This window comes from Passer domesticus, chromosome 37 (genome assembly GCF_036417665.1).
Source record: "Passer domesticus isolate bPasDom1 chromosome 37, bPasDom1.hap1, whole genome shotgun sequence".
Lineage (NCBI taxonomy): Eukaryota > Metazoa > Chordata > Aves > Passeriformes > Passeridae > Passer > Passer domesticus.
The window spans coordinates 36448-64139 of NC_087510.1; the positions used below are offsets into that span (position 1 = coordinate 36448).

Below are 27692 nucleotides of genomic sequence, written 5' to 3' on the forward strand. Positions count from 1 at the left end.
GGCACGGCACGTCTCAGTCTTTGATGGCGACGAGCGGGTCCCGCGTCCCTCGGGGACCTTGGGGACATCGAGCTGGGACGGTGCCGGCGCCTCGGGCTCGGTGACGTCATCAGTGACGTCATCGGTGACATCGCTGGTGACATCGCGCTGCGACGTGCGGGGCCGGGGCGTTGGGGACATCGTGGGGACTTTGGGGACATCGTGGGGACATTGGGGACGTCGTTGGGGACATTGGGGACTCTGAGTCACGATGCGTCTCAGCCCCTCAGGTTGGGGACGTTGGGGACGTTGGGGACATCAGGCCAGGATGTCCCTTGGAGGGAGTTGGGGGACGTTAGGGACATCATTGGGGGGCATTTGGGACACTGGGGACATCATGGGGACATTGGGGACATCATGGGGACATTGGGGACATCATTGGGGACGTCACTGGGGACGCCATTGGGGACATTATTGGGGATGTTGAGGACACTTGGGACACTGGGGACATTGGGGACGTCACTGGGGACATCAAGCCACATCGTGCCTCGGTCCCCCTCGTCGGGGACTTTGGGGGTGACACCCACAGTGGGGGGGGGAGGGGACACAATTTTTTGGGGCGGCTTTGCCAAAAACGCAGAGCCCGAGGCGGGGGGAGGTGACAGGGACGGTGACAAGGGACAGGGACAGCGGGGGGGGAGGGGGGCACAGGCTCCCGGGGGGGCGAGCCGGAGCAAATTTGGGCAAAATTTATTCTGGGGGAGGGGGACAAAATGGGGGGGAGGGGGACAAAATCTGGGGGAGGGGGACAAAATGGGGGGGAGGGGACAAAATCTGGGGGAGGGGACAAAATGGAGGAAAGGGGACAAAATTGGGGGGAAAGGTGACAAAATCCGGGGGAGGGGACACGAGGGCGGTCCCCAGGCGTCCGGGCTGGGGGAGGGGGGGGGCCACCAGCCCCCCCCCAATTACCTTAGAGACTCGTTACGAGTTAAATTAGCACGAGCGGCCCCGGGGGGCGGCGGGCGGGGGCGGCCGGGCCGGGGGGCGCTGGCCCGGGCCGGGTGACAATGACAATATGCCATACTGGGGGCAAGTCGCGTCACAGACTTAGTTCAGAACGACGGGGCGCGCTGGCTTCCGGCTGTGGGGGCAAACGGGGGGGCACGGGTCAGGGACACCCCCGAAAGTGCCCCCAAAAAACAAAAAATGCACAAAAAACCCAAAAAACTGCCACAAAAACCGCCCTGAAATACCCCCAAAATACTCCCAAAATTGGCCCAAGATCCCCAAAACTGCCCCCAAAACCCCAAAACCGCCCCAAAAACTGCCCCAAGATCCCCAAAACTGCCCCCAAAACCCCAAAACCGCCCCAAAAACTGCTCCAAGATCCCCAAAACCGCCTCAAAAACCCCCAAACTTCCCCAAGATGCCTCAAACCGTCCCCAAAACTCCAAAAACTGCCCCAAAACCCCCAAAACTGCCTCAAAAATCCCCCAGGGCACTGCAGGGCCCGGGATTGTATCACCTCCCCCTGGTCCCCTGTCACCCCCAAATCCCCCTGTCCCTGAGACCCCCAAATCCCCGTCACCCCCCAAATCCGCCCCAAATCCCCCCTGCCACCCTCCCCCTGTCCCTGTCACCCCCAAATCCCCCTCCTGTCACCCTCCCCCGTCCCCCCGTCCCCGTCACCCCCCCGTGCCCCCCGTGCCCCCCACCTTTGCGGAAGGCGTCCTGGAGGCGGCTCTGGGGGAGTTGATACAACTCAGCGAAGGGGTCGCGGGGCGACCGGGGCTGGGGGGGGCGCGGGCCGGGCCGCGGGGGGAGCCCCCCGAGGGGCGCCGGGGCCCCCCGCGGGCGGCGATGGCCGCCAGCCCCTGCAGCAGCCGCCGCAGCGCCGGCCCCGCCCGCGGCGGCGGGGGGGCGGCGGCGGCGACGTCTCGGGGGTCAGCAGAGAACCGGGGGGACCCCCCGGGACCCCCCCGGGGCTCTCGGGGCTCGGCGGGAGCTTCTCGGCGGCGGCCTCGGGGGGCTCGGGGGGCCCCGAAGGCGAAGGGCGGCGCCTGGCGGGGGGGTGTAGGGCGGCGTCCAGGTCTCGGTGCCGCCGCCGGGGGGTCTCGCCCGGGACCCCCAGCCCCAGGCGCAGCAGCCCCAGCGGCGGGGCCAGGCCCAGGCCCAGGCCCAGCTCGGGCTCCACGTCGGGCCGCGCCAGGCCGGGGCAGGCACTGGCGCCGAGCGCGGCTCCCACGGCGAAGCCGAGCGCCGAGCCCAGCCCGGGGCCGGAGCCCAGGCCCGGCCCGGCCGCGGGGGCCACGTCCACACCCAGGCCAATGTCCAGCTCGGGGCCCAGGGCCGCTCCGGCCGCCAGGCCCACGGCGGAGCCCAGGCCGGGCCCGACAGCGAGGCCAGGGTTTGGTCCAAGGCCGGGGTTTGGTCCAAGGCCAGAATTGTGTCCGAGGCTGGGGTTTGGTCCTAGGCTGGGGTTTGGTCCAAGGCCAGAATTGTGTCCTAGGCCGGGGTTTGGTCCAAGGCCGGGGTTTGGTCCTAGGCCGGGGTTTGGTCCTAGGCCGGGGTTTGGTCCTAGGCCGGGGTTTGGTCCAAGGCCGGGGTTTGGTCCAAGGCCGGGGTTTGGTCCTAGGCCGGGGTTTGGTCCTAGGCCGGGGTTTGGTCCAAGGCCAGAATTGTGTCCAAGGCCGGGGTTTGGTCCTAGGCCGGAATTGTGTCCGAGGCTGGGGTTTGGTCCAAGGCCGGGGTTTGGTCCTAGGCCGGGGTTTTGGTCCTAGGCCGGGGTTTGGTCCTAGGCCGGGGTTGTGTCCGAGTCCAGAGTTGTGTCCAAGGCCAGCGTTGTGTCCCAGTCCATGGTTCTGTCCCAGTGCAGGGTTCTGTCCAAGACCGGCATTATGTCCAAGGCCCGAGTTTTGTTCTAGGCCGGGGTTTGGTCCTAGGCCAGAATTTTGCCCAAGGCCGGGGTTTGGTCCAAGGCTGGCGTTGTGTCCCAGTCCAGGATTGTGTCCAATTCCAGAGTTGTGTCCAAGGCCGGGGCTCTGTCCGAGTCCAGAGTTGTGTCCCATTCCAGGGTTCTGTCCCAGTCCGTTGTTCTGTCCCAGGCCAGGGCTCTGTCCCAGCCCAGAGCCGTGCCCGAGGCCGGGGCTGGCACCGGACGGCAGCGCGGGGCCCGCGTTGGCTCCCAGGGCGGCCCCGACGGTCACTCCGATGTCCGGGGCGATGCCCAGCCCCACGCTGGCCCTGATGGCGCCGCCGGCCAGGCCGGGCCCGATGTTGGCGCCGATGCTGAGGGCCACGCCCGCCCCGATGCCAGCGGTCACTTCGGCCGCGCCGCCCGCCCCAAGCTCATCCACGTCGGCTCCGGCCGCCACGCCCAGGCCAATGTCCACTCTGAGGCCGCCTGCCACGCCCAGGCCCATGCCGGGCTCCGGGCCCAGGCCCGTGGCCGACGTTTGGGGGCGACGCCGGGCCCGAGGTCAACGCTGGCCGCAGAGGTGGCCGCGAGGCCGTGTCCGATGCCAGTCCCGAGGTCGGGGTCAATGGTGGCCGCAGTGGTGGCCGCGAGGCCGTGTCCAATGGCGGCCCCAAGTCCAGGATCAATGGTGGCCGTGGCGCTGGATCCCAGGCTGTGTCCAATGGTGGCTCCAAGTCCAGGATCAACGGTGGCCGCAGTGGTGGCCGCAGCGCCGTGTCCGAGGCTGTGTCCGATGGTGGCTCCAAGTCCAGGGTCAGCGGCAGCTGCAGCGCCATGTCCGAGGCCGTGTCCAACACCAGGCCCCAGGCTGGGGTCAGCCGTGGCCGCAGCACCGTGTCCGAGGCCGTGTCCGATGGTGGCTCCAAGTCCAGGGTCAGCCGTGGCCGCAGCGCCGTGTCCGAGGCCGTGTCCAACACCAGGCCCCAGGCCGGGGTCAGCAGCGGCCACAGCGCCGTGTCCGAGGCTGTGTCCAAGGCCAGGCCCCAGGCCGGGGTCAGCGGCGGCCGCAGCGCCGTGTCCGAGGCCCACGCCGGCTCCGAGGGCCGCTGACCGCCAGGCCGATGGCTGCCACGCCGTCGCCCAGGCCAGGTGCCATGGTCACGTCCAGGCCGGGCCCGAGGTCGCCGCCGGGGAAGTCGAGGCCGGGCCCGAACGGCTCCGGGGGTCCCGGGGGGGCTTCGGCCGCCAGCTGCTGCCGCAGGCACCAGGCCTCGGCCTCGCTGCGGGGGGACACGGGGTCAGCGGGGCTGCGGCCACCGGGGGGGCCTGGGGGCGGCCGAGACCCGCTGGGCGCTGGGCAGTGACCACTGGGCAGTGACCACTGAGCACCGGGCACTGACCTGATGACGAAGTTGTGGGCCAGCAGGGCCGGCCCCTCCGGCCGCAGGCGGGCGTAGACCCACGTCCAGCCCAGGCCGTCCTTGCGCTGCAGCCGAGTGACCACCTCGCCTCGAGCCTCCGGCCCCGCGCCGGCTGCGGGGACATGGGGCGGTCAGCGGGGACTGGGGTGGTCAGCGGGGACTGGGGTGGTCAGCGGGGATGGGGATGGTCAGCGGGGGTGGGGATGGTCAGGGAATGGTCAGCGGGGAGGGAATAGGGACACTCAGGGGACACCAGGGCACACCCGGGGACACTCAGAGACACCCAGGGACACCCAGGGGACACCCAGGGGACACCCAGGGACACCCAGGGGACACCCAGGGGACACTCAGAGACACCCAGGGGACACCCAGGGGACACCCAGGGGACACCCAGGGGACACCCAGGGGACACTCAGAGACACCCAGGAACACCCAGGGGACACTCAGAGACACCCAGGGACACCCAGGGGGACACCCAGGGGACACCCAGGGACCCTGGGGACAGCAGGGCACACTGACCGAGGCGCAGGTGCTGGCGGGCCACGTGCCCCAGGTCCTCGGGGTGCAGCAGGCGGTACCAGGAGCGCCCCAGCAGCTCGGCCCGGCCGTAGCCCAGGTGCACCAGGACGCTGCGGACACAGCGGGGGTCACTCGCTGACCACCAGCGCGGGACCCCCACCCCGGAGACCCCCCGGTGACCCCCCGTGACCCCCACCTGTCGGAGACGTCGAGCAGCGCGAGGTCGCGGCCGTGGCGGCTCTGGAAGGCGGGCAGCAGCAGGCAGTCGGGGCAGGGCCAGGGCGGGGGGTCCAGGGGGGCGCAGAAGGCCACGAAGAGCGCGGGGGCGGCGCCGGGGGGCGCGGGGGGGCTCCTGGAAGCGCCCCCGCAGCAGCACCAGCTTGCGGCCGGCGCTGGGGCGGCGCGAGGCGCGCGAGGTGGTGAAGCGGCAGCGGAACAGGCGCTCTGGGGGGAGGGAGGGGAGAGGTGGGTGCTCTGTCCGTCCTTCTGTCCTGTCCTTCTGTCCTTCTGTCCATCCTTCTTTCTGTCCCTCTGTGCTGCTGTCCATCCCTCTGTGCGGCTGTCCGTCCTTCTGTCTGTCCCTCTGTCCGTCCTGTCCATCCTGTCCACCCCTCTGTGCAGCTGTGCGTCCCTCTGTCCGGCCTGCCTGACCCTCTGTGCTTCTGTCCATCCTTCTGTCCTTCTGTCCATCCCTCTATCCATCTATCCTCTCTATCCATCTATCCTTCTGCCCACCCTTCTGTCTGTCCCTCTGTCCGTCCCTCTGTCTGTCCTGTCCATCCCTCTGTGCTGCTGTCCGTCCTGTCCATCCCTTTGTCCTTCTGTCCACTCCTCTTTCTCTCCATCCCTCTTTCTGTCCATCCTTCTGTCCACCCCTCTGTCCTTCTGTCCATCCCTCTGTCTCCCCATTCATCCCATCCCATCCCATCCCATCCCATCCCTCCCTCTCCTCCTCCCCCCACCCCCCCAGACCCCCCAGACCCCCGGGCCCCCCCCGGACCCACCTGCCTGGGGGGGCCCGGGCAGGCTCAGCTGCTGCCGCACCAGGGGGTGATCGGCGGGGTCCAGCAGGTCGTAGATGCTGTCCCCTTGTGCCACCAGATCCACCTGGGGGGCAGGGGGGAGGCCGGGGTGAGCCCCGGGACCCCCCCGGACCCCCCGGACCCCCCCGGACCCCCGGGACCCCCAGGACCCCCAGAACCCCCGGGACCCCCGGGGACCCTCAGAACCCCCAGGACCCCCCAGAACTCCCGCGCCCCCCGCGCCCCCCGCGCCCCCCGGACCCCCGCCCGCTCACCATGGAGTGGCCCAGGTGCTGCGCCACGTTGTCGGTGACCCCGACCAGCTTCCCCTCGCGGGTCACGGCCAGCAGAAACCCGGGCAGCGAGGCCACCAGGTCGGCGAGCTCCGCTCCCCCCAGCAGCTCCAGGGGCGCCCCCCGGCTCGGGCCTGGCGTGGGGACACGCGGGGACAGCGCTCAGAGCCCGCCCGGCCCCGGAGCGTCACCCGCCGAGCCCCCGCTGGCGGCCGGAGCCCTCCCGGTGTGCGGCCGGCTCGGTCCCGGTCCCTGTCCCTGTCCCTGTGACTGTCCCGGTCCCTGTCACTGTCCCTGTGACTGTCCCGGTCCCTGTCACTGTCCCTGTCCCCCTCTCCTGTCCCTGTTCCTGTCCCTCTCCCTGTCCCGGTTCCTGTCACTGTCCCGGTCCCTGTCCCTGTCCCTTTCCCGGTCCTGGTCCCTGTCCTGGTCCCAGCTCCTGTCACCGATCCCTGATCCCACTCCCCGATCCTGGTCCCTGATCCCGGTCTCGGTCCCTGATTCTGGTCCCTGTCACCAATCCCGGTCCCAGTCCCCGATCCCGGTCCCCGGTCCCGGTCCCGGTCCCGCTGCCCCGCCTGGTCCCTGCGCTCTCCGCGGTGCTGAACGGGAACCTCCGGCCGCTCTCCGCGGTGCTGAACGGCCCCGGTCCCTGTCCCATCCCTGTGTCCCTGTCCCGCTCCCAGCCCGGTCCCTGTCCCTGTCCCTGTCCCTGTGTCCCTGTCCCGGTCCCCGTCCTTGTCCCCGTCCCCATCGCTGTCCCGCTCCCAGCCCGGTCCCTGCCAGACGCCGGTGGCTGCTGCCAGCCCCGTGTCATCCCCGGTCCCTTCCCGGTGCCATCCCCGGGTCGATCCCGGCTCCGTCCCCGGTCCCCCGGTCCCATCCCTGGTGCGGGTCTCATCCCGGCTGCATCCCCACTCAGTCTCGGTCCCCGATCCCGTTCCCGGCTCCATCCCCGCTCCCGATCCTGTCCCCGCTCCTGCTCTTCTCCCCGCTCCATCCCCGCTCCCTCTCCCGGTTCCATCCCTTTCCCCGCTCCATCCCCGCTCCATCCGCTCCTGTCCCCGGTCCCGCTCCATCCCGGCTCCGTCCCCGCTTCCACCGTGCTCCATTCCCGGTCCTGTCCCCGTCCCATCCCCGCTCCGTCCCCGCTCCACGCCCGGTGCTGTCCCCGGTGCTGTTCCCACTCCAGCCCCGCTCCTTACTCGCTCCATCCCCGGTTCTGTCCCTGGTCCTGATCCATCCCCGGTCCCATCCCCGCTCCATCCTCGCTCCATCCCGCCCGGTCCCCGCTCCGGTCCCATCCCCGCTCCCTCTCGGTCCCCTTCCCGGTTCTGTCCTGGTCCCGCTCCATCCTCACTCCATCCCCGTTCCTTCCCCGCTCCATCCCCGGTTCTGTCCCTGGTCCTGATCCATCCCCGTCCCCATCCTTGCTCCATCCCCATCCCCGCTCCGTTCCCGTCCCCATCCCCGCTCCATCCCTGTTCCTTCCTCGCTCCATCCCGGTCCCATTCCCGGTGCCATCCCCGCTCCGTCCCCGTCCCCGCTGCGGTCCCATCCCCTCTCCTTCCCCGCTCCATCCCCGGTTCTGTCCCTGGTCCTGATCCATCCCCGCTCCCATCCCCGCTCCGGTGCCATCCCCGGTCCGGTGCCATCCCCGGTCCGTTCCCGTCCCCATCCCCGCTCCATCCCGGTCCCGTTCCCGCTCCCGTCCCGTTCCCGGTGCCGTCCCCGCTCCATTGCCGTCCCCGTGCCGCACCTGGGCGCAGGCAGGCTCCCTTGCGGGTGTAGATGCAGGCGAGCGCCATGACGTGCAGGTAGGAGAGGCGCGGCCGGTCGCCGTCGGGCAGCGGCAGCAGGTCGCGCAGGGCGCGGATCTGGGCGTTGATCTGGTCCCGGCGCGCCTTGGAGGCGCCCTTGGTGGAGCGGAGCATCCTCCGCCCGCGCCGCCGCCCGCGGCCGCCGCTTTATGCGGGCCCGGCCCCGCGTCAGCGCCGCGTCACCGGCGCCGCCCCCCGGGACGGGGGGGACACCGCGGGGGGAGGGGGCGACGCGCGGCCGCGTCACCGGTGACGCTGACGCACGAGCGGGGGGAGGGGCGCGCGGGGATCGCACCGAAATTGGAGATGGAGAGGGGAGAGGGGGCGGGGCGGGGGGCGGGGACACGCCCGGGGGGGGGGAGGACGTGGAGGGGTCGGTGGGGAGAGGGAGGGGACGGAGGGGCCGGTGGGGAGAGGGAACAGGCAATGGGGAGATGGAGGAGTCAATGGGGAGATGGAGGAGTCAATGAGGGGTCGGTGGGGAGATGGAAAAGCCAGTGAGGGGTCAGTGGGGAGAGGGAGGGGACGGAGGGGCCGGTGGGGAGAGGGAGGATCAATGGGGAGATGGAGCAGTCAATGGGGAGAGGGAGGAGTCAATGAGGGGTCAATGGGGAGATGGAGGAGCTGGAGGGGTCAATGGAGAGATGGAACAGGCAATGAAGGGGTCAATGGGGAGGGGGAGGGGATGGAAGGGTCAATGGGGAGATGGAGGATCAATGGGGAGAGGGAGGAGTCAATGAGGGGTCGGTGGGGAGATGGAGGATCAATGGGGAGAGGGAACAGGAAATGGGGAGATGGAACAGTCAATGAGGGGTCGGTGGGGAGATGGAAGCGGCAATGAGGGGTCAGTGGGGAGAGGGAGGGGATGGAGGATCAATGGGGAGAGGGAGGAGGCAAGGGGGAGATGGAGGAGTGAATGAGGGGTCAATGGGGAGAGGGAGGAGGCAACGAAGGGTCAATGGGGAGATGGAGGAGCTGGAGGGGTCAATGGAGAGATGGAACAGGCAATGAAGGGGGTCAGTGGGGAGAGGGAGGCATGGAGGGGTCAGTGGGGAGATGGAGCAGTCAACGGGAGTCAGTGGGGAGATGGAGGAGGCAATGGGGGTCGGTGGGGAGAGGGAGGAGCTCAGGGGATGGGGGAGAGGGTCGGTGCAGGGACAGGAGTCAAGGGAGGGAGGGAACGGTCAGTGGGGAGAGGGAGGGGTCAGTGGGGGGCTCGGAGTGACCACGGGAGGATTGGAATGACCACAAGAGGGTCGGAGTGACCACGGGGGGCTCAGAGTGACCAGAGATGGGCTCAGAGTGACCACGGGGCTCTGCACTGACCACGGGAGGGTCAGAGTGACCACTGAAGGTTCAGAGTGACCAGAGGAGGGGTCAGACTGACCACTGAAGGTTCAGAGTGACCACAGGAGGGGTCAGCGTGGCCGGGGGGCTCTGCACTGACCACAGGAGGGGTCAGCGTGGCAGGGGGGCTCAGAGTGACCACGGGAGGGTCAGAGTGACCACAGGAGGGGTCAGCGTGGCCGGGGGGCTCAGAGTGACCACGGGGAGCTCAGAGTGACCACAGGGGGTTCAGAGTGACCACAGGAGGGTTGGAGTGACCCCAGCGGGGGTCAGAGTGACCCCGCGGCTCTGCACTGACCACAGGAGGGGTCAGCGTGGCCGGGGGGCTCTGCACTGACCACAGGAGGGGTCAGCGTGGCCGCAGGGACCCCAGGACGGGCGCGGGGGCGGAGCCGAGCCGCCCCTCCCCCCCCGCGCGCCTTTGGGAACCCCCTCTCCCCTCCCCCTCCCTCTCCCTCCCTCCCTCCCCTCCCCCCTCGCGCGGGCGCCCCCGGCTCTGGCCCCGCCCCCCGCCCCTCCCCCCCCGCTCCGCCGCTGCCAAATTTGGGCGCCGAAGCCGCGGAGCCAAAAATAGCGCGGGGAGCCCAAAATAGCGCGGGGGGGGCGGGGCCGCGCCGGGACCCCCCCGGGGCGGCGGGGGAGGGGGTGGGGGGAGGGGGGGAGACCCCCCGGGGAGATCTGGGGGCTCCCCGCCCCCCCCCGGGGCCTCGGGAGCCCCAAAATTATCGAGACTCCCCCCAAAATAATTTCGGGACTCCCCCAAAATTATCGAGACCCCCCCCCAAAATAATTTCGGGACTCCCCCCAAAATTATCGAGAACCCCCCCCCCCCCAGAATTTTCGGGGCCCTCCCAATTTTCGGGACCCCTCCCAGAATATTCGGCACTCCCCGAAATTATCGAGACCCCTCCCCAAATTTTCGGGACCTGCCCCAAGAATTTCGGGACCCCTCCCAGAATATTCGGGACCCCCCCAAAAATTTTTCGGGACCCTCCCAATTTTCGGGACCCCCCCGGAGTTTTCAGGACCCCTCCCCAATTTCGGGACCCCTCCCCAATTCCCGGGGTCCCCCTGGCGGCGTTTCCATGGCAACGGCGGCGTTTGGGGGGGGGGAGGATGAGGAGGGAGGGGAGGAAGGAGAGGATGAGGATGAGGATGAGGAGGGGGGAAAGGGGATGAAGGTGGGGCGGACGGGAGGAGGGGGAGGAAGGAGAGAGGAGGAAGATGAAGGAGGAGGATGAAGAAGAGGAGGAAGGAGAGGATGAGGAAGAGGGGGAGGAAGATGAGGCAGGAACTGGGATGAAGATGAGGATGAGGAAGGAGCTGGAAAGGGGGAGAGGAGGAGGAAGGAGAGAGGGTGAGGAGGAAGATGAAGGTAAAGGGGGATGAAGGAGGATGAGGAGGAAGATGAAGGACGAGGATGAGGAAGGAGAAGGAGAATGAAGGAGGAAGATGAGGCAGGAACGGGGATGAGGATGAGGAGGGAGGGAGGATGAAGATGAAGGAGGATGAGGATGGTGACACAGGGGATGAAGAGGAGGAGGATGAGGGTGAGGAAGACGATGAGGATGAAGAGGATGATGAGGATGAAGGCCCAAGGGACTCCCACTCGCCCCCCTCCCCAAAAACGAGGGAAGCCAAAGAGAAAAACCCCAAATCCCCCCCAAAAGGCCCCAGGGACCCCAAAGCCTCCCCAAATTCCCCAAAAGACCCCAAATCCCCTCAAAACAGACCCAAAAAGAGACCCCACAACCCCCAACCCCCCCAAAAAGAGACCCCAAATCCCCCCCAGAAACCCCAACCCCCCAAATCCCCCCAAGACCCCAAATCCCCCCAAAAAAGAGACCCCCACCCCCCCCAAACGCACAAAAAGAGACCCCAGAGACCCCGAATCCCCCCCAAAAAGAGACCCCCAACCCCCCAAATCCCCCCCAAACCCCCCAAAGGTTTCGGGACCCCTCCCCAGTGACGAACCCCACGCGGGCTCTGTGGGAGGAGCTCTTTATTTGGGGGGTCCCCCCAGGTTCTGGGGTGGTTTTGGGGGCTCCCCCCCGAGTTTTTGGCCTCCCCTCAGATTTGGGGTTTTTTTGGGGTCCCCCTCAGGGTTTTTGGGGGTCCCCTCAGATTTGAGGTGGTTTTTTGGGTGTTTTTGAGGGCTCCCCCCAGAGTTTTGGGGTCCCCTGAGGTTTTGGGGCCCCTCAAGGCTTTTGGGTGATTTGGGGGTCCCCCTCAGGTTTGGGGTCTTTTTGGGAGTTCCCCCTGGGTTTTTGGGGTGTTTTGAGATGTTTTTGGGGGTCCCCTCAGATTTGGGCTGGTTTTGGGGTTCCCCCGGGTTTTCAGGTGTTTTTGGGGGTCCCCTCAGGTTTGGGGTGTATTTGGGGGGGGTCCCCTCAGATTTTCACATTATTTTGGGGGTCCCCTCAGGTTTGGGGTGTTTTTGGGGGTCCCCCTCAGGGTTTTTGGGGTGTTTTGGGGGGTTCCCCCTGGTTTTTGGGGTGTTTTTGGGGTGTTTTTTGGGTGTTTTTGGGGTCACTTCCTCCCTGCCGCCCCCTGGTCCTCCTGGCCGCCAGGGGGCGCTGCGGCCGCCTGCAGCTCCCGGCGGCGCCGCTGGACCTCGGCCACGGCCTGGGGGGTCAGCCTGGGGGTCAGAGGGCAAAGGTCAGCCTGGACAGGGGTCAAAGGGCAGCCGGGGGCATTTGGGGTTGGTTTTGGGGCTCTTTGGGGCTGTTCCGGGGGTGTTTTGGGGGATCAAGGGCTGAGTTTGGGGCTGATTTTGGGAGCATTTTTGGGGCAGATTTTGGGGGTCTCAGGGTCAGGGTCAGTTTGGGGGTCTCAGGCTCATTTTCGGGGGTCTCAGGGTGACTTTGGGGGGCTCTCAGGCTCATTCTGGGGGTCTCAGGGTCAGTTTCAGGTCAGTTTGGGGGGTGTCAGGGTCAGTTTTGGGGGTTTGGGGGTCTCAGGGTCACTCTGGGGGTCTCAGGCTCATTTTCGGGGTCTCAGGCTCAGTTTTGGGGGTCTCAGGGTGACTTTGGAGGGGTCTGAGGCTCATTTTTGGGGTCTGAGGGTCATTTTTGGGGTCTCAGGGTCAGTTTGGGAGTCTGAGGCTCAGTTTCAGGTCAGTTTTGGGGGTCTCAGGGTCAGTTTGGGGGTCTCAGGCTCATTTTGGGGTCTCAGGGTCAGTTTGGGGTCTCAGGGTCAGTTTGGGGGTCTCAGGGTCAGTTTGGGGTCTCAGGGTCAGTTTCAGGTCAGTTTTGGGGGTCTCAGGGTCAGTTTGGGGGTCTGAGGCTCAGTTTTGGGGTCTCAGGCTCAGTTTCAGGTCAGTTTTGGGGTCTCAGGCTCAGTTTCAGGTCAGTTTTGGGGTCTCAGGCTCAGTTTCAGGTCAGTTTTGGGGTCTCAGGCTCAGTTTCAGGTCAGTTTTGGGGTCTCAGGCTCAGTTTCAGGTCAGTTTTGGGGTCTCAGGCTCAGTTTCAGGTCAGTTTTTGGGGTCTCAGGCTCAGTTTCAGGTCAGTTTTTGGGGTCTCAGGCTCAGTTTCAGGTCAGTTTGGGGTTCTCAGGGTCAGTTTGGGGTCTGAGGCTCAGTTTTGGGGTCTCAGGCTCAGTTTCAGGTCAGTTTTGGGGTCTCAGGCTCAGTTTCAGGTCAGTTTTGGGGTCTCAGGCTCAGTTTCAGGTCACTTTGGGGTCTCAGGCTCAGTTTCAGGTCAGTTTTAGGGGTCTCAGGCTCAGTTTCAGGTCACTTTGGGGGTCTCTCCCACCTGGGCACCACGAGCAGGCCGAGGCTGCGGGCAGAGCCCACCAGGGAGCCCACCAGGGCGGGCAGGGCCGTGCCCCGCGTGCCCACCGCGGGGTCCCTCTGCTTGGCCACGGCCACCTCGAAGAGCTGCGCCAGGGACACCACGCCGGCCGCCTCGTGGCCTGGGGGGACCCAAAATCCATCAAAACACACCCAAAATCCATCAAAACACACCCAAAATCCATCAAAATACACCCAAAATCCATCAAAATACATCCAAAATCCACCCAGAGACACCACGCCGGCCGCCTCGTGCCCTGGGGGGACCCAAAATCCATCAAAATACACCCAAAATCCATCAAAATACACCCAAAATCCATCAAAATACACCCAAAATCACCCCAGGGACACCACGCCGGCCGCCTCGTGCCCTGGGGGGACCCAAAATCACTCAAAATCCACTCAAAATCCACCCAGGGACCCCAAATCTGCTCAAATCCCACCCAGAAAACCCAAAATCCCCCCAGGATGCCCAAATGCACCCAAATCCGCCTCGTGGCCTGGGGCAGGGACCCCAGATTAACTCAAAATCCACCCAAATCCCCACCAGGGACCCCCAAATCCACTCGAATCCCCCCCAGCACCCCCAAACTCCCCCCCAGGACCCCAAATTCCCCCCCCAGGACCCCCAAACTCCCCCCCAGGACCCCCAAATTCCCCCCCAGCACCCCCAAATTCCCCCCCAGGACCCCAAATCCCCCCCAGCACCCCCAAATCCCCCCCAGGACCCCCAAATCCCCCTCAGGACCCAAATTCCCCCCCAGCACCCCCAAATTCCCCCCCAGGACCCCCAAGCCCCTCCCGGACCAGGTCTGGACGATCCTTTCTCCACTCCGGCCACGGACTTGAGGAAGTAGGAGGTGGGGGGAGTCCCGATGGTCAGCGAGTAGGTCCGGTCAGGCTGGGGGGGCACCGGGGGGGTCACGGGGGGGTCCCGGAGCCCCGGGGGGGTCCCGGTGCCCCCCTCCCCTCCCCCCCACTCACATGCACGAGCAGCCGGACCCTCAGGGGGGACCCCGGGCTTGATGTCGCGGGTGCGCTCGTTGAAGTCCTTGCAGAAGGCGGCGATGGAGACCCCGCGCTGAGGAGGAACCGGGGAGGGTTCGGCTCGGTTCGGGACAAACCGAAACCCCCCCGGTTCCTCACGGAACTCCCCGCACCTGGCCCAGCACCGGCCCCAGCGGCGGCCCCGGCGCGGCGCCCCCGGCCGGGATGAGGATGCGGACGGGCCTCGGGGCCGCCCCCCGGCCCGAGCGGGCCCCGGCGGCGGCGCGGACCGAGCGCGCCGCCCGCGACATGGCGGCGGCTCCGTGAGGGACCGGCGGTCACGTGGCACGACGGGCGGCTCGGAGCCAATCAGCGGCGCGGGAGGGAGGGGCGGGGCCGTGAGCAGCCAATAGGAGCGCGGAGGGGGCGCGGCCAAGGGGAGGGCGGGGAAATCGTGAGGGGAAAGGGGGCGTGGCTAAAAATGAGCGCGAAATTTTCTGATGGGAGAGGGGCGTGGCCTGAGCGCGGAGGGGGCGGGGCTTGGGGAATACCGGGGATTCCCCGCCCCTCCCCCACCCCGGGGATTCCCCCACGCCCCTCCCCCACCCTGGCCTCACCTGGGGGCTCCCGGCGGAGCACGGAGGGGGAGGGGCGGCGGGGGGAGGGGCGGGAGGAGGCGGGGGGAGGGGCGGGAGGAGGAGGGGGCGGCTCAGGGCCCCTCCCCTCCCCCCTCCCCCTCCCCCGCCCCTCCCCCGCTCCCGCAGCCGCTTCAGGAGATCCTCGAGCGACCACCGCCCTGCGGGTCAGGGGTCAGAGGTCACGGGGGGGGAGGGGACAGAGAACAGAGACCCCTCCCCCCCCCCAGAGACCCCCAAAATGTCCCCAAAACCCCCCCAGACCCCAAAGGACCCCTCAGACCCCCCCCAAATCCCTTTTAAACCCTGGATTGTCCCCCCAAAATCACCTTTAACTCCCCCCAAATCCTCTTTGGCCCCGCCCAAACCCCCCTGGGACCCCCTTAAATCCCCTCAGGGACCCCCCAACCCCCCCTGGGACCCCCCAGGACCCCCCCCGGGACCCCCCAAATCCCCTCAGGGACCCCCCAGACCCCCCCCGGAACCCCCCAGACCCCCCTGGGACCCCCCAAATCCCCTCAGGACCCCCCCAAATCCCCTCAGGGACCCCCAAACCCCGCCCAGGGACCCCCCCCAGACCCCCCCCCCCATGCCCCCGTGCCCACCGGCTGCGGGCCCTCTCGTAGGCCGCGCGCAGCTCCCGGTCCTGCCGGTCCAGGAAGGCGGCGTGGGCGCCGGCCACGTACCTGGGGGGCAAAGGGACCCCAAAGCGGGGGGATTCACCCCAAAATGTACCCTCAAAATTGGGGGGATTCACCCCAAAATCCGGGGGGGATTCACCCCAAAATGTACCCCCAGAATTGGGGGGATTTAACCCAAAATGTACCCTGAAATTCGGGGGGATTCACCCCAAAATTCCCCCCTAAATCTGGGAAATAGCCCATTTTGGGCTGTCTCTCCCATTTCTGGAGCCCCCAGCCCCATTCCGGGGGTCCCCAGCCCCATTTTTGCAGCCCCCAGCCCCATTCCGGGGGTCTCCCAGCCCCATTCCGGGGGTCCCCAGCCCCATTCTGCAGCCCCCAGCCCCATTATTGAGCCCCCAGCCCCATTTTGGGGGTCCCCAGCCCCATTCTGCAGCCCCCAGCCCCATTTTGCAGCCCCCAGCCCCATTCCGGGGGTCCCCAGCCCCATTCTGGAGCCCCCAGCCCCATTCTGGAGCCCCCCAGCCCCATTCTGCAGCCCCCAGCCCCATTCCGGGGGTCCCCAGCCCCATTTTTGCAGCCCCCAGCCCCATTCTGGAGCCCCCAGCCCCATTCTGGAGCCCCCAGCCCCATTTTGGAGCCCCCTGCCCCATTCTGGAGCCCCCAGCCCCATTCCGGGGGTCCCCAGCCCCATTTTGGAGCCCCCAGCCCCATTCTGCAGCCCCCAGCCCCATTCCGGGGGTCTCCCAGCCCCATTCCGGGGGTCCCCAACCCCATTTTTGCAGCCCCCAGCCCCATTCTGGAGCCCCCAGCCCCATTCTGCAGCCCCCAGCCCCATTTTGGAGCCCCCAGCCCCATTTTTGCAGCCCCCAGCCCCATTCTGCAGCCCCCAGCCCCATTCCGGGGGTCCCCCAGCCCCATTTTTGCAGCCCCCAGCCCCATTCCGGGGGTCCCCAGCCCCATTCTGCAGCCCCCAGCCCCATTCTGCAGCCCCCAGCCCCATTCCGGGGGTCCCACCTGTAGGCCAGCGCGTGGCCCAGCCCCCCCAGCGCCATCAGCAGCAGCAGCAGCCCCAGGAGCCGCCCGTGGGGGGCGCGGGGGGCGCCCCGGGGGGGCCGGAACTGCTCCCAGTAACGCCGGTTCTCCTCCCAGTAACGCCGCTCCTCCTCCCAGTAACGCCGCTCCTGCTCCCCGCTGCGACCCCCGGGACCCCCCCCAATTATCAGAGACCCCCTCAGGGACCCCCCAGTCAGCAGAGACCCCCCTCAGGGACCCCCCTCAAACCCTCAGAGACCCCCAGGATCCCCCCAGGGACCCCCCCCCAATCATCAGAGACCCCCAGGACCCCCTCAGAGACCCCAGGACCCCTCAGGAACCCCCCCCGAACCCTGAGGGACCCCCTCAGGAACCCCCCCCAAACCCTCAGGGACCTTCAGTGACCTCCCCCAATTATCAGAGACCCCCAGGATGCCCCCAGGGGACTCCCCCAAACCCTCAGGGACCCCGAGGGACCCTCCCCAAGACCCTCAGGGACCCCCGAGATCCCCCCAAAACCACCCCCGACCCTCAGGGACCCCCCCCAAACCCTCAGGGACCCCCGAGATCCCCCCCCCAGGACCCCTCCCCCCAAACCCTCAGGGACCCCCCCAAAACCCCCAGGGACCCCCAACCCCCCCCAGTCCCTGTGGGACCCCCGCCCCCCGTTACCTCGGGGGGGTCCCGGGCCGGGGGGGGGGTCCCGGGCCGGGGGGGGGGTCCCGGGGGGGCCCCGGGGGGGGGGCGCGGGGGGCGCTCAGGGCCGCGTAGGCCTCGGCCAGGCGCAGGAAGCGGCCATGGCGGGAGGGGTCCGAGGGGTCCCCGTCGGGGTGAACCTGAGGGGGGACACGGGCAGGGAGGGGTCCCCGAGAGCGGGAACCCCCCCCGGGACAGCTGGGGACACCCCCCGGAAAGTTTGGGGTGTGAGGGAGGGGGGAAAACGGGTGGGGAGAGGTCCCCAAAATACGGAACACCCCCCTCGAGACACTTGGTAGGGTCCGAGTGGTCCCGTGAGGGGGACGGGGGTGACAGTGACCACGGGGGGGTCCCCAAAACACGGGACCCCCCCTCGGACATCTGGGGACACCCTGGGACACCTGGGGACACCTCCCGGAAAGTTTGGGGTGTGAGGGAGGGGGAAAAAGGGGTGGGGAGGGGTCCCCAAAATACGGGACACCCCCCCCCCCCCGAGACACTTGGTAGGGTCCGAGGGGATCCTGTGAGGGGTCACAATGGCCGGGGGGGTGACAGTGACCACGGGGGGGTCCCCAAAACCGGGACCCCCGCTCCGTACACCGGGGGACACCCTGGGACACCTGGGGACACCTCCTGGAAAGTTTGGGGTGGAGGGGGGAAAACGGGTGGGGAGGGGTCCCCAAAATACGGGACACCCCCCCTCGAGACACTTGGTAGGGTCCGAGTGGTCCCGTGAGGGGGACGGGGGGGTGACAGTGACCACGGGGGGGGTCCCCAAAACACGGGACCCCCCCTCGGACATCTGGGGACACCCTGGGACACCTGGGGACACCTCCTGGAAAGTTTGGGGTGTGAGGGAGGGGGGAAATTGTATGGGGAGGGGTCCCCAAAATACGGGACACCCCCCCCCCGAGACACTTGGTACGGTCCGAGGGGGGTCCCCAGTGCTCCCAGTCCCTCCCAGTTCCCTCCCAGTTTGTCCCAGTTTAGCCCAGTTCCATTTTTACCCCCGAACCTCCCATTTCTGTCCCTCCCGCTGCCATTTTCCACCCCAAAATCTCAGTTTTTCACCCCAAAATCACCATTTTTATCCCCAAAATCACCATTTTTCCCCCAAAATCCCCATTTCCCCCCTCCCAGTCCCTCCCAGTTTAACCCAGTTCCATTTTCACCCCCAAACCTCCCATTTCTGTCCCTTCCGCTGCCATTTTTGCCCCCAAAATCACCATTTTGGACCCCAAAATCACGATTTCCCCCCTCCCAGTCCCTCCCAGTCCCTCCCAGTTCTTATCCCAGTCCATCCCAGTTTGTCCCAGTTTAACCCAGTTCCATTTTTCTCCCCAAATCTCCCATTTCTGTCCTTAAAATCACTGTTTTCCACCCCCAAATCTCCGTTTTTCCCCCCCAAATCCCCATCTCCCCCCCCCCAGTCCCCCCCAGTCCCTCCCAGTCTGCCCAGTTTGGCACCTCCTTGCAGCGGGCCAGGAAGGCGGCGCGGATTTCCTGGGGGGAGGCGCCGGGACGGACCCCGAGCTCGGCGTGGGGGTCGGGGGGGGTCGGGCTGGAACGGGGGATTTGGGGCACTTTGGGCATTTTGGGGGATTTGGGGCACTTTGGGCATTTTGGGGATTTTGGGGATTTTGGGGATTTTGGGGCATTTGGGGATTTTGGGGGATTTTGGGGATTTTGGGGCATTTGGGGATTTGGGGCACTTTGGGGATTTTGGGGCACTTTGGGGATTTTGGGGCTTTTGGGGATTTTGGGGCATTTGGGCATTTTGGGGCACTTTGGGGATTTTGGGGGCACTTTGGGCATTTTGGGGGATTTGGGGATTTTGGGGCACTTTGGGCATTTTGGGGCACTTTGGGCATTTTGGGGCACTTTGGGGATTTTGGGGCTTTTGGGGATTTTGGGGCCGTTTTAGGGGATTTTGGGGGCATTTGGGGATTTTGGGGCACTTTGGGCATTTTGGGGCATTTGGGGATTTTGGGGCACTTTGGGCATTTTGGGGCATTTGGGGATTTTGGGGCATTTTTGGGGCCGTTTTAGGGGATTTTGGAGCCATTTTGAGGCAGTTTGGGGCCGTTTTGGGGCAACTTTGGGAGATTTTGGGGCCATTTGGGGCAGTTTGGGGGGAATTTGGGGCATTTTGGGGCATTTTGGGGCAGTTTTGGGGCAGTTTGGGGCAGCTATGGAAGATTTTGGGGCATTTTGGGAATTTTGGGACATTTTGATGCAGTTTTGGGGCAGTTTGAGGCATTTGGGGGGATTTTGGGGCAGTTTTGGGGGGATTTCGGGGCATTTTGGGGCAGTTTTTGAAGTTTGCAGGTGAAATTTGGCATATTTTGGGGCAGTTTTCGGATATTTTGGGATATTTTGGGGCAGTTTTTGGCCATTTTGGGGTAATTTTGGGGTAATTTGGGGCGGTTTTGGTCTCACCTGGTGCTGAGGCCCCTCCAGCGCGGGGCCCAGGGCGCCTGCAATTAACGCCTTAATTAGCCACTAATTAACCCCTAATAAACCCCTAATTAACCACTAATTAACCCCTAATTAACCCCTAATTAATTCCAAGACCCCCGGCAGTTCGGGCTTGTGGAGTGGCCGGCGTTAATTAGCGTTAATGAGGGCTTTAATTAGCGTTAATGAGGGCATTAATTGGCATTATCTCAGCAATTCCCGCCCATTTGGTTCTTAATTACCGCTAATTAATCAATTAATTGTGCTACTTACCCTATTAATTACCCCAAAGCGCCTAATACTTATTAATAAAGCCATTAATTTCTGCTGAATACACAGTGAGTCATCGGTGATTGATTACCAACAGACAAGCTATTAATTAATGCTAATTAGCTCATAATTATTGATGATTAGGCCCTTAATTAGCGCCAACAGCAAATCAGCAAAATATTGACGAGTTATTTAGCGGCGATTGGCGTCCAGCAGCCGCAGACCCCGTCGCGCCCCTCTAATTAACACTAATTACCCCCCAACACCGCTAATCCCCCCCCCAGCACTAATTAACGCCCAATTAATGGAAAATAACGCAAATTAACGCCGCGCCGGGCCCCGCAGCCGAGCAGCGGCCGCGCCGGGGGCTCCCCATGCAAACGAGGCGCTGCTTGGGGGGGAGGGGGCGCTAATTAGCGCTGATTTGGGGGTTAATTAACACCTCGGGGCCCGGCCGTTACCATGGCAACCGCGCGCCGCGCCGCCATCGCCGCCGCTTCCGCTTCCGGGGGCGGCGCCACGTGACCGGAAACGGGCGGTCACGTGACCCGGAGAAGAACCGCGATGGCGGCGGAGGTGCGGGGGGGGGGAGGGGGGGAGGGGCGGATTTTGGGGGGTCCCGGGGGGGGATTTGGGGGCGGGGGGAGCTCGGGGGGGGCCGGGGGGGGTTGGGGGGGCCCTGGGGGGGGGCTCAGGGGGGCGGGGGAGGGGCGGGGGGGGCGCGGGGGCCGCTCGGGGGGCGCTGAGGCCGCCGGGGGTGGGGGATGGGCGGGGGGGGTGGGGGATGGGCGGGGGGGGGGTTGGGGGGGTCCCGGGGGGCCGGTTTGGGGCTCGGTGACGTCACGGGCGCGGCGCCGCGGTGACGTCACGGGCGCGCCGGGTGAGAGCGCCCCCTGGCGGCGCTAACGGGGACAGCGGGGGACAAAAAACGACAAAAAACGACAAAAAACGACAAAAAATGACAAAAAACGACAATAAAAGTGACAAAAGTGGCAGTAAAAGTGACAGTAAATGGCAATAGGTGACAGTAAGTGACATTAATTAACGGTAAAAGTGACAATTAGTGACAGCAAATGGCAATTAGTGGCAGTAAGTGACAATAAAAGTGACAACAAACGTCAGTAAGTGACAATTAGTGACATTAATTGCCGTTAAGGTGGTGTTAAGTGGCAATGAGTGACGATAGGTGGCAGCAAGGAGCAATGAATGACAATAAAAGTGACAATGAGTGACGTTAATTAGCAATAAAAGTGACCACAAGTGACATTAATTAGCAATAAAAGTGACAATGAGTGACATTAATTAGCAGTAAAAGTGACAACGAGTGACCTTAAATGACAATTAGTGTCACTAGGTGACAGTAGGTGACAGCAGACAACAATAAATGTCAGTAAGTGACAAAAGTGACAATAGGAGTGACAATAAGTGACAATTAGTGACATTAATTGACATTAATTGACATTAAGGTGACGTTAAATGACAGTGAGTGACATTAAATGACAGTAGGTGACAGTAAATGACAATAAAAGTGACAATAAATGCCAATAAATGCCAATAAATGCCAATTAATGATAATTAATTATCATTGGCAGTGGCTGCTGCTGGCGCTGGCGCTGTCAGTGTCACCGAGGGTCACTCAGGGTGATGTTAAGATGACAATAAATGCCAATAGATGCCAATTAATGATAATTAATTATCATTTCGCAGTGGCTGCTGCTGGTGCTGGCGCTGTCAGTGTCACTGGGTGTGTCAGGGATGTTCAGGGTGTATCAGGGTGGCACTGAGGGTCACTCAGGGTTCCATTAAGATGACAATAAATGCCAATAAGTGACAATAAATGCCAATTAACGATAATTAATTATAATTTCCCAGTGGCTGCTGCTGGCGCTGGCGCTGTCAGTGACACTCAGTGACACTCAGGGTGCTGTTAAGGTCTCATTAAGATGGCAATAAATGATAATTAATTATCACTGGCAGTGGCTGCTGCTGGCGCTGGCGCTGTCAGTGACACTCAGGGTGTGTCAGGGATGTTCAGGGTGGCACTCAGGGGCACTGAGGGTCACTCAGGGTGCTGTTAAGGTCTCATTAAGATGACAATTAATGCCAATTAACGATAATTAATTATCATTCCCAGTGGCTGCTGCTGGCGCTGGCGCTGGCGCTGCCCCCCGAGCGCCCCCTGGCGGCCGAGGCGCGCAAGGTGCAGATCGGGGTCCGGAGGCGGCCGGAGAGATGTGGGGAGAGGAGCCGGAGGGGGGACGTGCTGACCCTCCATTATACGGTACTGGGATGGACTGGGAGCACTGGGAGTGCTGGGAGCGGTGCGGGGAGAGGAGCCGGAGGGGGGACGTGTTAACGCTGCACTACACGGTAAACTGGGGATACTGGGAGTGCTGGGAGCGGTGTGGGGAGAGATCCCGGAGGGGGGACGTGCTGACACTGCACTACACGGTACTGGGATGGACTGGGAGCACTGGGAGCGGTGTGGGGAGAGGAGCCGGAGGGGGGATGTGCTGACCCTCCATTACACGGTAAACTGGGTAAACTGGGAGTGCTGGGAGTGCTGGGAGCGGTGCGGGGAGAGATCCAGGAGGGGGGACGTGCTGACACTGCATTACACGGTAAACTGGGGATACTGGGTAAACTGGGAGTGCTGGGAGCGGTGTGGGGAGAGATCCAGGAGGGGAGACGTGCTGACACTGCATTATACGGTACTGGGATGGACTGGGAGCACTGGGAGGGACTGGGAGAGATGTGGGGAGAGATCCAGGAGGGGGGACGTGCTGACACTGCATTATACGGTACTGGGATGGACTGGGAGCACTGGGAGTGCTGGGAGCGGTGTGGGGAGAGATCCAGGAGGGGAGACGTGCTGACCCTGCATTACACGGTATGGACTGGGGATACTGGGAGCACTGGGAGCACTGGGAGCGGTGTGGGGAGAGGAGCCGGAGGGGAGATGTGCTGACCCTCCATTACACGGTATGAACTGGGGGTACTGGGAGTGCTGGGAGAGATGTGGGGAGAGGAGCCGGAGGGGGGACGTGCTGACCCTCCATTACACGGTAAACTGGGGATACTGGGTAAACTGGGAGCACTGGGAGAGATGTGGGGAGAGATCCCGGAGGGGGGATGTGCTGACCCTCCATTACACGGTAAACTGGGGATACTGGGTAAACTGGGAGCACTGGGAGAGATGTGGGGAGAGATCCCGGAGGGGAGATGTGCTGACACTGCACTACACGGTAAACTGGGGATACTGGGTAAACTGGGAGCACTGGGAGAGATGTGGGGAGAGATCCCGGAGGGGGGACGTGCTGACACTGCATTACACGGTAAACTGGGGGAAACTGGGAGTGCTGGGAGAGATGTGGGGAGAGGAGCCGGAGGGGGGACGTGTTAACGCTGCATTACACGGTAAACTGGGGATACTGGGGATACTGGGAGTGCTGGGAGTGCTGGGAGCGGTGCGGGGAGAGATCCAGGAGGGGGGACGTGCTGACCCTCCATTATACGGTACTGGGATGGACTGGGAGCACTGGGAGGGACTGGGAGCGGTGTGGGGAGAGATCCCGGAGGGGGGACGTGCTGACCCTCCATTACACGGTAAACTGGGGATACTGGGTAAACTGGGAGCACTGGGAGAGATGTGGGGAGAGATCCCGGAGGGGGGACGTGCTGACCCTCCATTACACGGTAAACTGGGGAAACTGGGAGTGCTGGGAGAGATGTGGGGAGAGGAGCCGGAGGGGGGACGTGTTAACGCTGCATTACACGGTAAACTGGGGAAACTGGGAGCACTGGGAGCACTGGGAGAGATGTGGGGAGAGGAGCCGGAGGGGGGGACGTGCTGACACTGCACTACACGGTAAACTGGGGAAACTGGGAGTGCTGGGAGCGCTGGGAGCAGTGCGGGGAGAGATCCCGGAGGGGGGACGTGCTGACACTGCATTACACGGTAAACTGGGTAAACTGGGAGTGCTGGGAGCGGTGTGGGGAGAGGAGCCGGAGGGGGGGACGTGCTGACACTGCATTATACGGTATGAACTGGGGATACTGGGGATACTGGGAGTGCTGGGAGCGGTGTGGGGAGAGGAGCCGGAGGGGGGACGTGTTAACGCTGCATTACACGGTAAACTGGGGATACTGGGGATACTGGGAGTGCTGGGAGTGCTGGGAGCGGTGCGGGGAGAGATCCAGGAGGGGGGACGTGCTGACCCTCCATTATACGGTACTGGGATGGACTGGGAGCACTGGGAGGGACTGGGAGCGGTGTGGGGAGAGATCCCGGAGGGGGGACGTGCTGACACTGCATTACACGGTATGAACTGGGGAAACTGGGTAAACTGGGAGAGATGTGGGGAGAGATCCCGGAGGGGAGATGTGTTAACGCTGCATTACACGGTAAACTGGGTAAACTGGGTAAACTGGGTAAACTGGGAGTGCTGGGAGCGGTGTGGGGAGAGGAGCCGGAGGGGGGGACGTGCTGACACTGCATTACACGGTATGAACTGGGGATACTGGGAGCACTGGGAGCACTGGGATGGACTGGGAGAGATGTGGGGAGAGATCCAGGAGGGGAGATGTGCTCACGTTACACTACACGGTACTGGGATGGACTGGGAGCACTGGGAGGGACTGGGAGCGGTGTGGGGAGAGATCCCGGAGGGGAGACGTGTTAACGCTCCATTACACAGTAAACTGGGGATACTGGGAGCACTGGGAGAGATGTGGGGAGAGGAGCCGGAGGGGAGATGTACTGACACTGCACTACACGGTAAACTGGGGATACTGGGAGGGACTGGGAGGGACTGGGGGCACACACTCTTCTATACTGGTCCATACCTGTCTATACTGGTTTATACCGGTCCACACTGGTCCTTACCAGTTTATACTGGTCCGTACCAGTCCATACTGGTCTATACCAGTCCTTACTGGTTTATACTGGTCCATACTGGTTTACACTGGTCCTGGGCAGGGCACGCTGGAGGACGGGACCCCCTTCGACAGCAGCCTGAGCCGGGGAGCAGCCGTTCGTGTTCTCACTGGGGACAGGCCAGGTCATCAAGGGCTGGGACCAGGGCCTGCTGGGGTGAGTGACCACTGACCAACTGACCAGTGACCAACTGACCACTGACCCCTGAGTGACCCTGAGTGACCCTGAGTGACCGGCACTGAGCAGTGACAGTGACCCCTGACCCTGCCCAGCCGTTCGTGTTCTCACTGGGGACAGGCCAGGTCATCAAGGGCTGGGACCAGGGCCTGCTGGGGTGAGTGACCCTGAGTGACCCTGAGTGACCCTGAGTGACCACTGAGTGACCCTGAGTGACCCTGAGTGACCACTGACCCCTGACTGACCAGCACTGACCAGTGACAGTGACCCCTGACCCTGCCCAGCCGTTCGTGTTCTCACTGGGGACAGGCCAGGTCATCAAGGGCTGGGACCAGGGCCTGCTGGGGTGAGTGACCACTGACCACTGAGTGACCCTGAGTGACCACTGACAGTGACCACTGACCCCTGAGTGACCACTGAGTGACCCCTGACCCCTGACAGTGACCACTGACCACTGACAGTGACCCCTGACTGACCCTGAGTGACCCTGAGTGACCACTGACCAACTGACCACTGACTGACCCCTGACCAGTGACCCCTGAGTGACCACTGACCCCTGAGTGACCCCTGACCCCTGACCTGGAGCCCTGGGGGGGGGGCACTGGGACCCTCAGAAAGGGGGGAGGGGAAATTCCCGGATTCTGGGGGGAATTCCCGGGATTTTGGGACTGAAATTTTGGGGGGAATTCCCGGGATTTTGGGACTCCGGGATTTTGAGAACTCCTGGGATTTTGGGGGAGGATTTTGGGGGGAATTCCCAGATTTTCTGGGGTGAATTCCTGGGATTTTGGGGGGGAATTTCCCAGATCTTTTGGGGTGAATTCCCAGGATTTTGGGACTCTGGGATTTTGGGGTGAATCCCTGGATTTTTGGGGGGGATTTGGGGGTGGATTTTGGGGTGAATTCCCGGGATTTTGGGGTGGATTTTGGGGTGAATTTGTGGGATTTTGGCCCCCAGGATGTGCGAGGGGGAGAAGAGGAAGCTCGTGATCCCCCCGGAGCTGGGTGAGACCCCAAAACCGCCCCCAAAATGGGGGGAAAAACCCAAAATTTGGGGAAAATCCCAAAAACGGGGGGAGGGGAGACCCTAAAATGGGGGAAAAAAACCCCAAAAAATGGGGGGGAGCCCAAAATTGGGGAGAAAACCCAAAATTGGGGGGGAGACCCTAAAACTGGGGGGAAAAACCCAAAAAAGGGACCCAAAAATGGGGGGGAGACCCCAAAATTGGGAAAAAACCCCAAAAAAGTGGGGGGAGAACCCAAAATTGGGGGGAAAAACCGAAAACTGGGGGGAAGACCCCAAAATTGGGGGGGAAATCCCAAAAAATGACCCAAAAATGGGGGGAAAAAAACCAAAATTGGGGAAAAAAACCCCAAAAATTGGGGGAGACTCCAAAATTGGGGGGAAAAGCCCAAAAAATGGGGGAAAAACCCCAATAATGACCCAAAAATGGGGGAAAAAAACCCCCAAAAATGGGGGGAGACCCCAAAATTTGGGGGGAAAAAACAAAAAAAAAAAAACCCCAAAAATGGGGGGAGCCCAAAATTGGGGGAGACCCCAAAGGGACCCCCTGACCCCTGCCCATCCCCCCAGGTTACGGGGACCGAGGCGCCCCCCCAAAAATCCCAGGTGAGCCCTGACCCCCCCAGGGGGATTTTGGGGTAAAAAATGGGGATTTTGGGGTTGGGAGGGATTTGGGGGGATTTTGGGGGGGATTTTGGGGAATTTTGGGGGGATTTTTGTGGGTGATTTTGGGGGGATTTCAGGGTGATTTTTGGGGGGATTTGGGGACAATTTTGGGGGGATTTCGGGGGTGATTTTTTGGGGTAATTTTGGGGTGATTTTTGGGGTTTTTTTGGGGTAATTTTGAGGTGATTTTTGGGGGCATTTTGGGGATAATTTCAAGGTGATTTTTGTGGTGATTTTGGGGTTATTTTGGGATAATTTTGGGGTGATTTCAGGGAGATTTTGGGGTAATTTTGGGATGATTTTGGGATAATTTTGAGGTGATTTTTGGGGGGATTTTGGCGGGATTTTGGGATAATTTTGGGGTGATTTTGGATAATTTTGGGGGGATTTTTGTGGTGATTTTGGGGGAATTGCAGGGTGACTTTTGGGGGGATTTGGGGGTATTTTGTGGTGATTTTGGGGGGATTTCTGGGTAATTTCAGGGTGATTTCTGGGGTGATTTTTGGGATAATTTCAGGATAATTTCGGGGTGATTTTGGGGTATTTTGTGGTGATTTTGGGGGGATTTCCGGGTGATTTTTGGGGGGATTTTGGGGTATTTTGTGGTGATTTTGGGGTATTTCTGGGTGATTCTGGGGTGCTGACCCCGTGCCCAGGGGGGGCCGTGCTGATTTTCGAGGTGGAGCTGCTGAAGATCGAGCGGCGCCCGGAGCTTTAGGGGGCCCCAAAACCCCCAAATTTCCCCAAATTTCCCCCGAATTCCCCCCAGCCCCTCCCCCCTGCCCAGCCCCGCATTTTGGGGTCCCCCCAGGGTTTGGGGGGGGGGAGGGGGAACCCCAAATGTTGGGGTCAATAAAGGGTTAAACCCAAGTTCTGCTGCCAGGGCTGGTTTTGTTTTTTGGGTCATTTTGGGGTGAATTTAACGGCGATTTTTGGGGTGATTTCAGGGTCATTTTTGTGTGACTTTGGGGTAATTTTGGGGTGAATTTGAGGGCGATTTTGGGGGGTGATTTTGGGGTGATTTTTGTGAGATTTTGAGGTAATTTTGGGGTGATTT

At 63.2% G+C, this 27692-nt stretch overlaps 5 protein-coding genes and 1 long non-coding RNA gene across 6 annotated transcripts; 2 read left to right on the forward strand and 4 right to left on the reverse strand.

Moving 5' to 3' along the window:
- Window positions 1-776: 776 nt before the first annotated feature.
- Window positions 777-3735, reverse strand: LOC135288898 (basic proline-rich protein-like). The gene is made up of 4 exons (XM_064402242.1): window positions 3456-3735; window positions 3137-3385; window positions 1698-2685; window positions 777-1123 (listed from the first exon to the last, which is right to left on the reverse strand). Exons 1-3 carry the CDS (start codon window positions 3733-3735, stop codon window positions 1745-1747), a joined length of 1470 nt encoding a protein of 489 aa, XP_064258312.1. The 3' UTR covers window positions 777-1123; window positions 1698-1744.
- Window positions 3736-3847: 112 nt separating this feature from the next.
- On the reverse strand, window positions 3848-8464 carry NPAS4 (neuronal PAS domain protein 4). Its single transcript, XM_064402280.1, is given in 8 exon segments — window positions 3848-4179; window positions 4300-4432; window positions 4840-4949; window positions 5036-5173; window positions 5175-5283; window positions 5844-5946; window positions 6137-6288; window positions 7914-8464. Coding segments are annotated over 8 exon segments (1146 nt in total). The 5' UTR covers window positions 8089-8464; the 3' UTR covers window positions 3848-3953.
- A 2844-nt stretch (window positions 8465-11308) lies between these two features.
- On the reverse strand, window positions 11309-14451 carry MRPL11 (mitochondrial ribosomal protein L11). Its single transcript, XM_064402269.1, has 5 exons — window positions 14272-14451; window positions 14100-14192; window positions 13919-14012; window positions 13074-13233; window positions 11309-11959 (listed from the first exon to the last, which is right to left on the reverse strand). The coding sequence occupies exons 1-5, from the start codon at window positions 14407-14409 to the stop codon at window positions 11851-11853; spliced, it is 594 nt and encodes a 197-aa protein (XP_064258339.1). The 5' UTR covers window positions 14410-14451; the 3' UTR covers window positions 11309-11850.
- Window positions 12202-13379, forward strand: LOC135288928 (uncharacterized). Its single transcript, XR_010351756.1, has 4 exons — window positions 12202-12461; window positions 12571-12668; window positions 12825-12957; window positions 13019-13379. It is a non-coding gene; the product is annotated as an uncharacterized LOC135288928 (long non-coding RNA).
- Window positions 14452-14867: 416 nt separating the features above from the next.
- On the reverse strand, window positions 14868-20373 carry DNAJC4 (DnaJ heat shock protein family (Hsp40) member C4). Its single transcript, XM_064402243.1, has 7 exons — window positions 20294-20373; window positions 19545-19582; window positions 18573-18666; window positions 17082-17245; window positions 16392-16568; window positions 15302-15419; window positions 14868-14894 (listed from the first exon to the last, which is right to left on the reverse strand). The coding sequence occupies exons 1-7, from the start codon at window positions 20318-20320 to the stop codon at window positions 14868-14870; spliced, it is 645 nt and encodes a 214-aa protein (XP_064258313.1). The 5' UTR covers window positions 20321-20373.
- Window positions 20288-27505, forward strand: FKBP2 (FKBP prolyl isomerase 2). Its single transcript, XM_064402268.1, has 7 exons — window positions 20288-20408; window positions 21967-22113; window positions 24811-24861; window positions 25041-25102; window positions 25904-25950; window positions 26540-26575; window positions 27292-27505. Exons 1-7 carry the CDS (start codon window positions 20397-20399, stop codon window positions 27351-27353), a joined length of 417 nt encoding a protein of 138 aa, XP_064258338.1. The 5' UTR covers window positions 20288-20396; the 3' UTR covers window positions 27354-27505.
- Window positions 27506-27692: the final 187 nt, after the last annotated feature.